Source organism: Manacus candei, unplaced genomic scaffold (assembly GCF_025592945.1).
Source record: "Manacus candei isolate 608988 ecotype Guabito, Panama unplaced genomic scaffold, ASM2559294v1 h1tg000014l, whole genome shotgun sequence".
In the NCBI taxonomy this organism is placed as follows: Eukaryota; Metazoa; Chordata; class Aves; order Passeriformes; family Pipridae; genus Manacus; species Manacus candei.
In genome coordinates, this window is record NW_026138062.1 from 36,514,985 (window position 1) to 36,528,700 (window position 13,716).

Sequence of the window (13,716 nt, forward strand, 5' to 3'; positions counted from 1 at the left end):
AAGTGGAGGCAGTGCCATTCGCTCATCACCTCAGCCACCCCATTCTCCCGCCTGAACCCAGCCGGGAGCTGCTGTGAGTGGAGTGGGTTTTGTGAGGGGGAAAAAGCGTCACTTTGTACTGCTTGTAAACCCACAGAAGGGCGCCCCGAAAGGACCTGCGGGCGGAGGGCAGGCGGCCCCCGCCGCCTCGGTCCCCCTAGGGTGCGACAGCCCTTCCCGCCCTGGAAGCCCCTCCCCCCGCTGGAATGCGCCGGGAGGGGAGTGGAATGACGCGGGCGCCGCGGAGTCACGTGGCGCGAATGGAATGCCAACAATGTAGCGAATGTCCCGACTGCGCCCCGCACTCGGCGCCCGGGACGGCCAAGGGGGAGGATGGAGAACGGCCCGCGCCGCCGCGGCCGCCGCCGCCGCTGAGCCGCGCCGTGCCCAGCCCAGAGGGGCAGCGGCGGCGCCGGGCGCCCCGGGGAGGTGAGCGAAGGGGCGCGGGGGGCGCGAGTTCCCCCTCAGCCCCCGGTGTGAGCGCCCCCCATCCCCCAAAACTGTGTGCGCGGAGGGGAAAGTCCCGTGGAGGAGCGGGGGGAGCGGAGGTGGGTCGGTCCTCGAAGCGGGAGTGAGCGTCCCGTGTGCGCGTCCCCTCCCGGGGGCAGCCTGGGCGCCCTGCCCGCACCCTCCGACATTTTCCGGACACCCGTGTGACAGCCCAGCCCGGCCCTGGCGGAGGGGGGTGAGGGTCCGCCTGTCCGAGGCCTCTGCCCCAGCAGGCCGGAGCTGCTCACAAATGGCCGGAGTTTGTTTTGGGAGCTTTCCGCCCGCGCAGGGAGTGGGTTTGGGGCTGGCGGAGAAGGGGCCGGTGCTCCCGGCGGCAGGCGGGCGTGGGGGGCGCCCCGCCGGAGCAGAGCCCGCTGGGCGGGTGTCGCGGGGGGCGAGGGCCGGGGGGAGCCGGGCGGGGGCATCCAGAGCCCGCGGGGTCCCGTCTGGCCGCGGCGGGGGCCCCGCTGTTCCCAGTCAGCTGAAGGTCACTGCCAAAATCCAGCACTTCGCCACCCTCGCCGCTGCCTCGTGAGCGGTGTGCGTGTTGAAATACCCCTTTTCCCTGTGAAAGGCACTCGCGCAAATGACGCAAAAAAGGCTCATTTGGAGTGTCCGGGTTCTGCGATCAGTCCCTGCCGGGCTGCTGTGCATGGGGAAGGTGAGCTCTTTCCCACTGCCCTGCGTTGGGCCAGTGCTTGTGGTTGGCGGTGGGACACGGGCACAGGGTTACTTCTGGACAGTTGTGTTAGCAGGAGGAAGGAGAGGAGGAATCGTTTGGGGGAGAATCCTCTTTTCAGTTGTTTTCGCTTTTACCGTGTGCCCGTTTACGAAGAGGAGCACGGTTTGTATGATAATGAAATCTTTGAAACGCTTCCCCCCATCATAGACCTCCAATACAAAGTGGACGGTCCCTGCTTCCATGAATTTCTGATCAAAAAAACCCCAAAGCAATACCCGTAAATTGAGAGAGGGAAGCCTGTTGTAGCAGTTTCTTAAAACTCTTTCCTTTTGCAGCGAGTGCGAGTTCAGCTGACGCCGGTACCCGCACAGGGAAACAGCTCGCTGGCTCAGGCGAGCTTTAGTTTGTTGTCTGTGTCCCGACTCCACAGAGCCACTAGCACACGCAGCCTGTTGGTGAATTAAGAAACAGGGGAGTGAATAGATAGTGCTGCTGGAACAACAGGCATCAGCATATAATTTCAGTGTGGTTGGTTGTTTGCTGCCAGAGCAGCTATAGGTATTTCTCAAATGAAACAAAATAATCAGTTGCTCAGAAATCGTTTAACTTGATGCAACTGAAGTAATGCTGTACTTATTTGAAGTGTCGAATCTTCGGGGTAATGGACAAGCTTCTAATTAGTACAGAACATATAACATTTTGGAAAAGACTTGAACACTGTTTAGTCAGAATGGCTTACAACTCAAAAATAATTCTGAAAAATAATTTCTCCTGATGGTAGGAAGGCTATTGATACATTCGTGCTGTAGGCAAGGTGCAGATTAGATGGATTTGGAGTTATCCAAATCCAGACATACAGTCAGAAATGCTTAGACAGAATGAGACACTCCACATATCTTTTAAAACATACAATCATCTTATTTTTTTGCTAAAAATGCAAATCACAGGAAGATTTTAAAAAGCAGGCAGCTTGTCTTTCTTTGTAAATCATCTGTAATATTTAGTGTTCCAGTTTCTTGGCTTATCTTACATATTTAGTTTAAAAAAAAAAAAAGCCCTGCAAAATATGAAACAGGTTTGCACTTAGCTCCACTACTTACTGTTGTTGTTGCTCTCATTCATACTGTCTGAACGACCAATGTTTCTTTCTGGTTTAGCAGTATTGTAGATGTAAGCCTAGGAAGTTGCCAGCTGGCTTGACCCAGCATTATTAGACTTGGCCTTAGGCTAAAGGTCGCAGAAGTTCTTTATGTGAAGTGTGTGTGTAAGTGGGAATGCAGTCTTTTGCTGCGAAAAGGTGGGGGTCTTGCAAGCTCTCCCAGCGTGTCCGAGGCCTGAGGATTGGCACAGGGACTGAAAGGGAAGAACAACCCAGATGCCTAAACACAGCCATATGGTGCCTGCTGCTGTCAGGAAAAGAAAGACAATTATAGACTAATTAATTGCTCTGTATCTTCTAGCTAGTTATGATGTAATCTGAAGAAGGCTGCAATACTATTGTGGTTTGTTTTTTTAACAGGGCTATATTCTGCCCAAGTAGAAAAAATTCTGTTCTTGGGATCCTTTAGTTGCTTTTGTTTTCACTTAGGACAATGAAAGCTTGATTCGTTATTGATTAATAGCCAATTTGTGAAAACATCAAAATCTAGATGAACAGCTTTAGCACTCCCATTAAAACAAGTGGCAAACCCTTTCCAGTGTGCATGTGGGCATTTATGTCACTCTCATTCCTCTATGAGTTAGTGTTGGTGGATATCTGTAGGGAGTACCAAGTGGAGGAGCTCAACACCTCAAATGCATTATAGGTGTTTTTTAGTTAACAGAGCATTTAAATCGTAGCAAAGGAGGTTGACGTGGGTTGATCTCGAGTGGTTAGTCTGTGCTCCTGCATTTCAAACTGGTGAACCATCCCAGAAGAGTCTTGGGTCTGACTTCACTGCTGCATTTCAGTCCTTGGTTGTAGAGGAAAGCTCGAAGTGGACTCTGCGCTGATGAGGAAGTGGTGATGGGCTTCAGAGGTGAATGTGTTTCTCTTGGCCTTCACAGTAGTAAGCTGCTTGCTAGGCAGCGAGAACTAATGGTAAATGTATGGAAATGGTTATTTTGTTGGGAAATGCTATAGCTGTCACAGGAAGGGCTGCCACAGTGAAGTTTTTTAATCTGAGCATGTGAAAATAAAGAACAATACTTTGTGGAGAAGCTCTTTTTCAGTTATAAATGTGGATGATCACAAGCAAAGCACCTTTTAAAAAAAAAACCAGTCAGCTTCTGAGTGACGGAGAGAAACATGCAGTGTGTTACCATCGGCAGTATTTGCGATTTGAAAACAACTGAGCGGAATTCTTACTTTACCAGCGCAGTGGCTGGAGCACCATTCAAAGTCACTTTACAAGTGCTAATGGCAGCAGCAGAAGCAAACTTGCATAGGCAGCATTGCTAGATGACATTTCTGATTAAACTGTCTTTAATCCTGTTCCAAATGCACCGTTATTTAATGTTTCTGATGGTGATGTATGAAAACTTAGTTAAGGTAGAATTCTTGTTGTAACTTTGTGCTTCACAGGGATCACAAGCTGCACAGTAGCTCAGCTGCATAGTTGTTCTCTGCTGCATGTCAGAAGAGGTGCATAAAGCTGTCTCAAAGTCTTTTTTTTCTGTGTTGGGATGCTATCTGCTCTGGTTCTTTGTCTTCTGCTGTTACTGTGCAGCTCTGTTTACCCCTCTTTTCCCTTTCTTCCCTATAAGGCACAGCTAATGAAATATCATATACCCCCTCGCCTCCTTTTTTTTTCCCCCTTCGTCCTTCCAGCTCTGGGGAGAATTGTTACCTTCAGGCTTTGCCAAGATATTCATGTGGAAAGGCAAAATGTCTTGTCTTTCTGTTATTTGCTTTGTTATTGAAATACTAGAAGTTGCTATGGTTAGAGTCATCAATATTTCCATTATAAATCTTCTTCATAAACTTCTGAATCTAGGCTCAGCTAGTGTAAAACAAACAAAATATTAAGTGAGGAAAAAAACATTTCATGAGCATACTCTTCCCTAATTATGAAATAGCATAGGTTTCTCCGGGATTTGGTTATGCAATTGGATGGGAAACTTGCCACAGTTAGGGTACTGTAAAATTCTTAAATGTTGTAGTTTTTGAAAGTTTTATTTTAATTTATTTTGAAAATTAAACTTAAAAGAAAAATGAATTATTTATTGATTATGTTGAGAAGGCCTTTTGGAATCCTGTTATTGAAAACAGATAAAGTGAAAATCATTAAAGGGTATCCAGCTGTGACAGCTTAAGAGGTTAAACTGATTCACTTTCACTTGATTAATTGTCATGCTGTCCCTTCAGAGGCATTCACACTATGAACTTAATTCCATGTACTTTTTGTTTTCTTTTGTTTCAGACACTGTCGGTCTGCAAAATGATGATTCCACAGATTTTCATTTTCTGTAGGAAATGTGAAGATTTTGAGCTGAAGTAGAACATTGGCAGAAATCTCTTGAGAATTTTGCCTTTTTCTCTTCAAAGGATTATGTTTACAAGAAATTGAAAATATCAAGTGACACTTTTTTGAAATACTTTTAAAAAAACAAAGCATAAAGCTGTATTTATGCTCAGAGAAAACTGGATTAACAATGAGGCCAAAGACTTTTCCTGCTACGACATATTCTGGAAACAGCAGACAAAGGTTACAAGAGATTCGAGAAGGTTTAAAGCAGCCATCCAAATCTTCAGGTCAGGGACTGCCTATTGGACCAGGCAGTGAAACTTCTCTGGACCCTAAGATTTTAATAGGGAAGGATGCTGCAAGGCAGCAGCAGATGAGACAAACGCCCAAGTTTGGACCATATCAGAAAGCTCTGCGGGAAATTAGATATTCTTTGCTGCCCTTTGCTAATGAGTCGAGCACCACAGCAGCTGTTGAAGTGAACAGGCAGATGCTCCAGGAGCTGGTGAATGCAGGTTGTGATCAGGTACGTACCAGTTTGGAGGGGAGGGGGTTGTCAGTGCTGTCACAACAAGTTTACACTCAGGATTGAAGAAAGGATTTTGATGGTGGCTGTCAAAATAATAGAATCATAGACATGCACCAATTCCTCTGGCAGTTGTGTTGCTGTATGACTAGCAGAGTAGATGGACTTCCTTTTGAGAGAAGTGCCTAGTTTGGGATTAATTCATGTTAAAGACAGTCATGGTGACCTCTAGGATTCTTTTATGATTTCTTCAGTTGATATATAAGACAGGGTAACTTGCCTTATTTTTTTTTATTTCTTCTTTTTTGTTCTTAATTTTTCTCTGCAACAACTGTGAGTAATAGGGTGGAATTTTGTCTAGCAGATCTAAGCTCTGCTCACTGTCAGAAGCAACTGTAAGAAATGACAGAGACAGTATATGGTATTTGAAGAAGCTCCCTTTCTGTTGGCCAGAAGCAGGTGGAATTGGCTGGATGTTCAGCAAACAGCAGTGGTTCAGTACACACCTGTTTTTCCTCACCTCTCTCCTTCTATTAAGAGGTGGTAGCCCTGCTCAGGGTGTAGAGGTGATTTTTTTTTTTTGGTCATTCTGGGATTGATACTAGAATGTTTTCTTAATTCAGAGACCATTCACTTGGTGCAGAACACAGTCTTTTTGTGTTGATCTATCTTCATCTTGCTTGTGCATCCAGTATTGGTATCGACTTTCACCTCTGTCCAACAACAGTTCAAAATTTTGCTTTTTAGAGACAAAGTGCTGGTTTGAGTTCAGATTCTGATTGTTGTAGGAACAACTTTTTTTCCATGTCATTAAATGGCAGTTGTTGACAAGCTGAAACATTTCCATTTATAATCCTTGATTTAAATTGGAGAGATTTAAAACCAGAGTGCTTTCAGTGGCATTTCCTGGATTTCAAAACTTAGCCTCCATGTAGTCATGGCAGAGTGTGAGTCTCTTGACTCTCCTACATTGTGTTCTGAGTCTGTATAACAAAACTAACATCAAGCATTATCGTAAACAGGGTGCATTTCCCTGGAGCTACATAAATACTAATTAGTGCTGTTTCTATTCCAAGGCGTTTATGCTATGTGAGGTAATCAGAGCTAGAGTAGGTTGCAGATCCAATGAGAAGGGCTGCAGTATAAGTAAACACTTCCTAGTCCAGTGAACCAAGATGCTGTACTGAATTATTTAAGTGGAGAAACCAAGGATTTTCTCTGATCTTAAGTACGCCATGAAAACAGTGTGTTTTAGAACTCTACCCTCTAGAGTTCCCTGGCTGTTTAGGATGAGAACACTCCCTGTGCGTATGAGCCAAGGTTAAATGAGCACAGCTGGATTCTGGATTGGAAGTGCACGTTTGGTAGGTTACACGGACAAATTGTTCACACACAGAACAGGCTCGTTGGACTGAAATCTTGGAAAGTACTTTGAGCACACTACAGCCCAGTAGTGTTAAACCAATGTATAAAACAGAAATATCTGACCACCTGTTAAATCTCTTGGTATTTAAGGAGGTGTAATGGACTATAAAGTTTTTTATATATTTAGCTATTTTGACTTCAGTGTTCATACAATGATATTGCTTCTTATAGAGCGCTGAGCCCAGTTCTGACTCTGCTGTGGAGATTTTTGATACTTCCTTAAATTTATCTGCACATTTTTGGTTGTTTTCTTTTTTTCCCCTACTCATTGGCCATGATCCTTCCATCCTCATATTTAGAGTTTCTCCCAAGGTTGACTTGTTGCCTCGAGATGGCATTATTGGGCCTATCCCTTAGCCGTGTTTGGCATTCAGCTCTAGGCATAAGCAGATCACATTTGGCTGGAGTCCACATAGAGATTTCGAGACGACTGGAATCCTGTGGCTAAAAATGCTGGGTTTTCTGATGTGAGTCCAGGCCATATGAAGGTTGGCTGTCCTGAAGGGCTGTGAATGAATGGATTCTCTTGAGATGGTTTGAACGGCATCTGGCCCTAGGGATGGCATGGTGTAGCGCGATAGACTTGATTACTCTCTCTAGTTTTTTCCCTTCCTGAGCTGTTTTGAATCAGATGCCGAACTGTTTCAGATCATGATGTCTGGTAAATTATCAGTCCCAAGCTACCCTGTCCCTGGTTGTGAATCGAAGCCTTTAAATGCCTACCACATGGACATTTTCTGTAGCCCTGTAGCTAACAGATCTCTGATTTGATGGAGAACTGAAGGCAGCTTCGCTTTCTTTGGGGATGGTTTTATATAACTCTGAGCCCAATGCTAGTGTGAGGTTGGTAAATGGGCATTGAAGCCCACCTCCCATCTTTGCCCTCAAATCCCAGGAGCAGAGGTTTTGAGGTTAAGGATTTCAGTTCATGAATAGCTAATGGTCTACTCGAGCCTTCCTCTACTGCAAGTCTGCAGAGTACAGGATCTTACACCTCCCCATCCTGCTTCATGGTACACAAGTCAGCTGTTCAGCAGCTGCAAGCCTCCTGAAGTTGGCAATTTGTCATAAGAAGCTCTAATTGTGGGTGTTCTAGGAAGCTGTGAAGAATGAATAGATAGCTATAACATTCAATTTGATCTTACGGGAACTCCATTTTCAGGTTGAATTTGGGCTGATGGTTTTTGATGTTCTAGATGGAACACTGAAAAGTAATCCTAACCTTGTGGGTAATCTGTTGTGGTAGACACCATGCAAGGATCAGGATTTTTCTTCAGTCTGTCTATTAGGCCACAATAAGGATTTTTGGAAGAGCGAAGGGAAGCAGTGGCAATTGAGAAGGAAGACAGATTTTAGAGGCTAGGGAAAGGATACTTCTACTTATTACTCTTACTAGTTCCACTCATATGGTATAGTTAGTTTTTAACAACAACCATTTTACATCTTAGGAGAGATGTTAGGGTGCTTATTAGGGTTTGTAGCAACCTGTTCTGCCTAAATGACTCTAAGTTTTAAGATGAAGTTGAAATTGGTTTAATTAAATAAAAAGGAAACATAACATTTTAATACTTTACTGTTGCTCTGTGAAAGACTCACACAGCCAGGAAATCGGTTATAAACCGCTTGGTAAACTTAACAAGTATATGAAATGCGGTGTAATTCATGAATTAAATACCAAATTCTTGTGTCTTTCAGTTACAGTCGTTGTAGGTGTTACATGTGAAAACAGATTTTTTTTTTAATTGGTTAGAAAGTTGCCAGTGTCCTTTTAAATGACCCATATTCTTTCAGAAAGATTTATTTTTCAGCCACTGTGCAGTTTATGATTTTACAGTGAGATCTGGTCCCCTGAACTTAATGGGGACTTTGCAATTGACCTGAAAGAAGCCAGAATTACCCACTTTTTTTTAAAAAAGAGATAAAGAACAAAATTACATGCATAATTAGTCATTGTTTTTCTGAAACAAATGGAGTAACTTGGCTGTTGTTTGCTTAAGTCATCTTCTCAACAGTAATTGTTTAGCGAGTTTGAATCAAAAATAATTAGTGCAGCCTAAATAATTTTGAAACTCGTAGAACATGACTGCTAAAGACCAGATCTTTTTTGTTGCAAAAGCTTGAAGCCAAAAGCACTCCTAATATACCATTCTTTAGTAAATAAAACTCAGTCTTGGAAGTGTAACTTGCAGTCACTGTAGAGGGACAAGAGCATGGAGCATCTGTCCTGTTGGATGGTAAACCGCTGGAATCACCTGGGGCAACTGGATGGTGTTTGGCGTTTGGGGTGTGGTGGTAAATGCAGCTGCTGTTGTGGATTGAATTTTTCTAATGAATAGATGCAATTGAGCATATGATCAGTGACATTCCAGCAACCTGAATGGGCTGTACTGTACTTACTGTACTTCCTTAGAGCATAAACAGCCACTGACATTGTAACTTAGAGTGGGCTGCAGCAGTTCTAGATGAACTGTGGAATGTTACACACTTGTCACTTTTGTGGGTTTTTTTTTCCTTCCCTCAAGCAAACTTTCCTTTGAGCAATGGTGCCTTTTCTGGGTGAAGATTTCTAGACGTGGTTTGTTTGGGCAGCTGTTTTTAAGAAAAAAAATCGTGTTTTAAGATTTTTTTATAGGCTATGTACCTCCAGTAACATGCTATCCACTGTACAACTATGGATATGTGAGGTGAGGAAGTTTTTACACTTTTTTTTTTTTTCAGAGACTTTTTAAAATATATCTGTAGTAAAACATGTACAACCCACCTGTGCTAATATCAGGACATTCTGAAGGGGAAGAGCTGTCCATTGATCACTAATCGTATTGTCTTTCACGGAAGTGGAATGGTGTCTGTGGATACTGTAGTGTGTCTTAAGAATATCAAGTTAACCAAATTGTCATCTGTATAACACTGAATTAATGGGATTCAGTTTGTAGAGGTGGGGTGGGTTGAAATTCTATTCTGCTTTTGCTGTTTTATATAGGATTTTTAGGTCATGCTGGCACCTATGATCCTTGTGCCATCTAGCAGTGTGTTACTGAGCAGTATGACTTTTCATCATATTGTTGGAGTGATGAGAGGAAGTAAATACAATGCAGAGTTTTGTTTTAGTAACAAGTTTACTAAAGGTTTGGTGTAGTATAATATCTATTGTGATGTATTTGTTAAGAGAACAAGTCTAAAAAGACAGCTTGCGTTCAAGGTGAAGGGCAACAAATTTTGTAACAGCTCTGAGTAAACGGGGGAATTAATTTCATAACATTGACCTGTCATATAACAAAATTTTGTGTTCTGCTTGGGTAAACTTTACCTGCATTAGGAGTTCTGCCTGCCCAGCTATTTACCAAAACCTCCGGGATGAATGTCTTACTCATTCTCTGGGTGTTTCTGTTCAGATTGTTTTGTTAATGAAAAATGACTGACGAATGAGCTGTTGTAAGATTGCCTGGGTTATACTGTGGGACATACATTAAAGGTGGTAAGAGTCATTACAAGCTATGTTGTAGGTCAGGAGGATATAAGTATTCTTGGGTTACAGGGAAGAAAAAAGGGATGTTCAAATGAGGGCACTTACTGCTGAATGCAGGAGAAAGGTTTTATTTTAGCAACTGAAATAGATCTGGTAATTCAGGCCAGCAGTCTCCTGTGTGTTCCATTTGCATCCCTCATTTGAAGGTAAGTTGTTCACTCTGCCTTCTTTTTACTAGGTGTTTTGAGAGCTTGTTTCATAACCTTTTCCTATACTTTTTTCTTTCTCACCTCCCTTTTTGGTTTCAACCTTTTTCTCATTTCTCAGAAGTTTCCAGTATAATCCAGTGTTCTTCCATCAGAGCATTGTAACGGAATGTGTTTTCCCACTAATATGCCTGAAGTGAGTGCCTTAAGTGATTTCAGTTCTTAGTGGCTTCAGAAAAAAAGTGAGTCATAGCTTTCCAGGGGCTGAAAGCAAGAGGCGAGGATTGCTTTTGAGCTGATACCTGCTGACACCTCTCTCTCCTAAGCCCTTTCTCTTGTCTCCAGACTACCTGTGTTGCTGTCACTTCTCGATGATACTTAGTGAATATACTTAGATTCTCTGTATCATGTCACAACTCCCACAATGTATTTGGGAAGGGGTTCTTGATATTGTTCTGTATGAGCATGGCTTGGAGTATGCTGGTCCTGCAGAAGGAAGAAAAGTATTTTCCCTCAGAGTTTTCCTAGTGGTGGAAGTATTCCTTAACAGTATAATAAGTAATTGAATGTTCTCCTTCCCTTGACAAGATGTGGCTTTGTGGCAGATGGTCAGTAATATGGCACTGAACAAGACTACATTATGTTTTAAAGTCTGCCCATTATTCCTGTTGGACTCCTTTCTTCTTTATCTAACTGTAGAATAAATTACCTCTTGGTAGTAGGGTTATGTTAGAAATGACAGAACAGGAATCAGATGCCAGACTTCAACTGTAGATGTGTGAATCTTAAGTTATGTTAAACCAGTGCTTCCCTATTTCTCATATCAGATAAACATTGTAGAAGCTTAGGAGTTAATATAAAAGTCTAAAATTATGTCTTGCTGTAGCAGGGTACAGGATTAACTTGCATTGGATACTTAAATTGTATTTATTAAAATTTAATTGCCAGGAGAATGTTGAGCTGTGGATTTTTTTTTAATAAAAAAAGGAAATGGCTTCTTCACAGTCACTAAAAATTCTACATAAGCATTTACTTCAGTCTGCGAATAAAAAAGCCCTTGTGACCAAAAGTGAAGATTGCCGTTATTATTTTAACAGGAAGTTGATATCACAATAGTAGTAGGGTGTAACTGTTCCTTTTGCAGTTTTTTTTGTTTTTCTCAGCCTAAATCTCTGCTGTTCTTTTCAGCTTGTATCTGAGAGGAACCAATGGGATTTTATAACGAGACTTAAAATAGCATTTCTTCTATTGGGGTCAGAGTGGTTTTTGGTTGTCTGTGGGATTTTTTTTTCTTTCTCAAAAAAATTGAATGATGTTTTTAAACTTAGAGAGATTTCAGTAGCACTGGATGCAAAACTTTTGCATGCTACAGTCTTTAGGGGCAATCCAAGATGTGCATTTAGAACTTATTTTGTTCAACCTAGGAACGCTTTTCTGGTAGTTGCTAAACTAAATAAAAAAATATATTAAAACTGCCAACTGAATATCAGTAGAATGCAAATAAAAGCCCATGGCTACTTTTCCTGTGATATAGAGGTACGTGCCATATTTCTGTGGAGTGATTTTTGTTATTATTAATTTTCTTTTTCCTAAAGCATGGGCGAATATCCATAAAGTAACTTACAAGAACATTCCTTTTTCCCCATTTTTTTCTTACTGTGCCCCCATATCAAGCAGACCACAACCTGTTGGCGCTCCCAAGGGCCCAGAGTTCAAATCCTGCTCAGCAGCGGCTTGTGTGGTGACTCCTGTGGAATGTCCATGTCCCATGTGTGTTGTCCATTTGTCCCCCTAAACTTCCAAAAATCAGGTTCTAGTACTTACAGTCTTTGCTCCTTGGGGTACTGCCTGTTTCTGTGACTTGCAAATGCATGTGTGCAGTGCTGTCTAAAGCAGATGAGGAGAGATATGAGACCTTCATGTCTTTTTTTCTTGGTGGTGGAAGCTGCTGTTTTTCTCATGTAGTGGATATGTCCATATGTCCATTAATTCCCCACCGTTGCCTTGAATCTCTCTTAAGAAACAGCTGGGTAGACCCAGGTTTTCCTTTCTTTGACTTAGGAAAGAATTCTGGCTGGATTGCAAGGTGCCTCACTATGGACACAGCTACTCTAGAGTAGATATTCTACAATCAAGTTCTGCTGGAACAAATGCACTAGTGAAATTAAGAAGGGACAGATACACAATCTGTTTGCTTAAAGCTACAGTTGTTTGTGTTAATTTGGGCCTTATCTTTATATAGGTCATGTGTGTAGTATCTGAAATACATTCAACTTATGTTCATAACCTAATTGTGAGTGTAGCTTAGATCTGACATTTTTATGTTGCTTGGGTCTGAGGCTTAGGGTAGGAAAAGCTGGTCCTTAATTCTAAGTTTTCATCATTTGCTATCTTTTTGGAAAAAAAATAAATTAAATTTAACAATGTCTCTGATTACCAAATAAGAGGCTGAAGTTGCTGTGATATTGTGGTCTGTGGAGTTGCACTAGCAGTAGTCTCATATTGTCCACTCTTGAGAGTGATCCCAATTTCCAATCTTCAGAAGATGCTTTAATAAAAGCCTAGTGAAAGTCAACCAGTCAAACTCTTGCTGTTTGCCTGCTCTACACATCTGCTGCAGGTCACCCAAAATACTGTTGCTGCTGGAATATTTTTGACTTTATATTACTTGGCAGCTTCTCTTGAGGTTGTTCTGTCAGCTTGATGGAGTCTCCCAGCTATGACTGCAGCACAGCAAAACTGGTTTGATTCTAATGGTCTTGTCCTGCCACCTGGACTGTCACTGGCGGTCCACAAGAAACTTCTTGGATACAAATGGACACAGAGAAATTAGGTTTCACCCAAGAGATGCATATATGCATAAATGTGTTATGATGCCTGCAGTGTCTGCATGGTACCAGCTGTTTGTGAAGAACTTAATCCATAGGATTTGGTACTGCACTGAAGATTTCTTTTTTAGTCTAAGTAAACAAGATTCTAATGATTGAGGCTGTGTTCTGCTTCCCTGCAGAGTGAAAGATGAATTTTTCCTGATGAGAAACTTGTGCTCTTCCTTTTGAGTGAATCCAAGTAATTAAAAATATTTCCCCAGGGAGGCAAAGGATGAAGAGAATGGGAGAGGATATGAAAATACTTTAAAAAAATTTATTTCTAGGTCAGTTAATTTTCAGAAGGCTGAAGCCAAAGAACGCTGTGTACCCCTAACTTTGTGAATCAGGTAATGGCTATGGCAAGGACAGTCTGTGAAAATTACTATATTCTGTGCTGCTTTGTGTTTAATTGTTATCAGTGTATGTGTGCGTATGTGAAACTGTTACTGTGACACACACTGTCTTCTATGCACGTAGAGAAATATAAAAGGAGTGTAAATGGAAAAATGTTGAGATTTAAATGTATGTTGCTTGCATGACCAAACATTTTGCAACTGTTTTCTATAT

At 42.1% G+C, this 13,716-nt stretch overlaps 1 protein-coding gene across 2 annotated transcripts in view; it reads left to right on the top strand.

The window, feature by feature from the left end:
• The first annotated feature begins 308 nt into the window (after nucleotides 1-308).
• LATS2 (large tumor suppressor kinase 2) overlaps nucleotides 309-13,716 on the top strand; it is a 50,498-nt gene continuing 37,090 nt past the window's right edge. The window contains exons 1-2 of one of the 2 annotated variants that reach the window (XM_051779113.1): nucleotides 309-468; nucleotides 4,612-5,182. In XM_051779113.1, the coding sequence (XP_051635073.1) occupies nucleotides 4,844-5,182 (339 nt within the window). In that variant the 5' untranslated portion in view covers nucleotides 309-468; nucleotides 4,612-4,843. Of the gene's footprint in view, nucleotides 469-4,611; nucleotides 5,183-6,291; nucleotides 9,292-13,716 lie in introns of those variants that run through there. The other variant, XM_051779114.1, reaches the window with a different exon arrangement.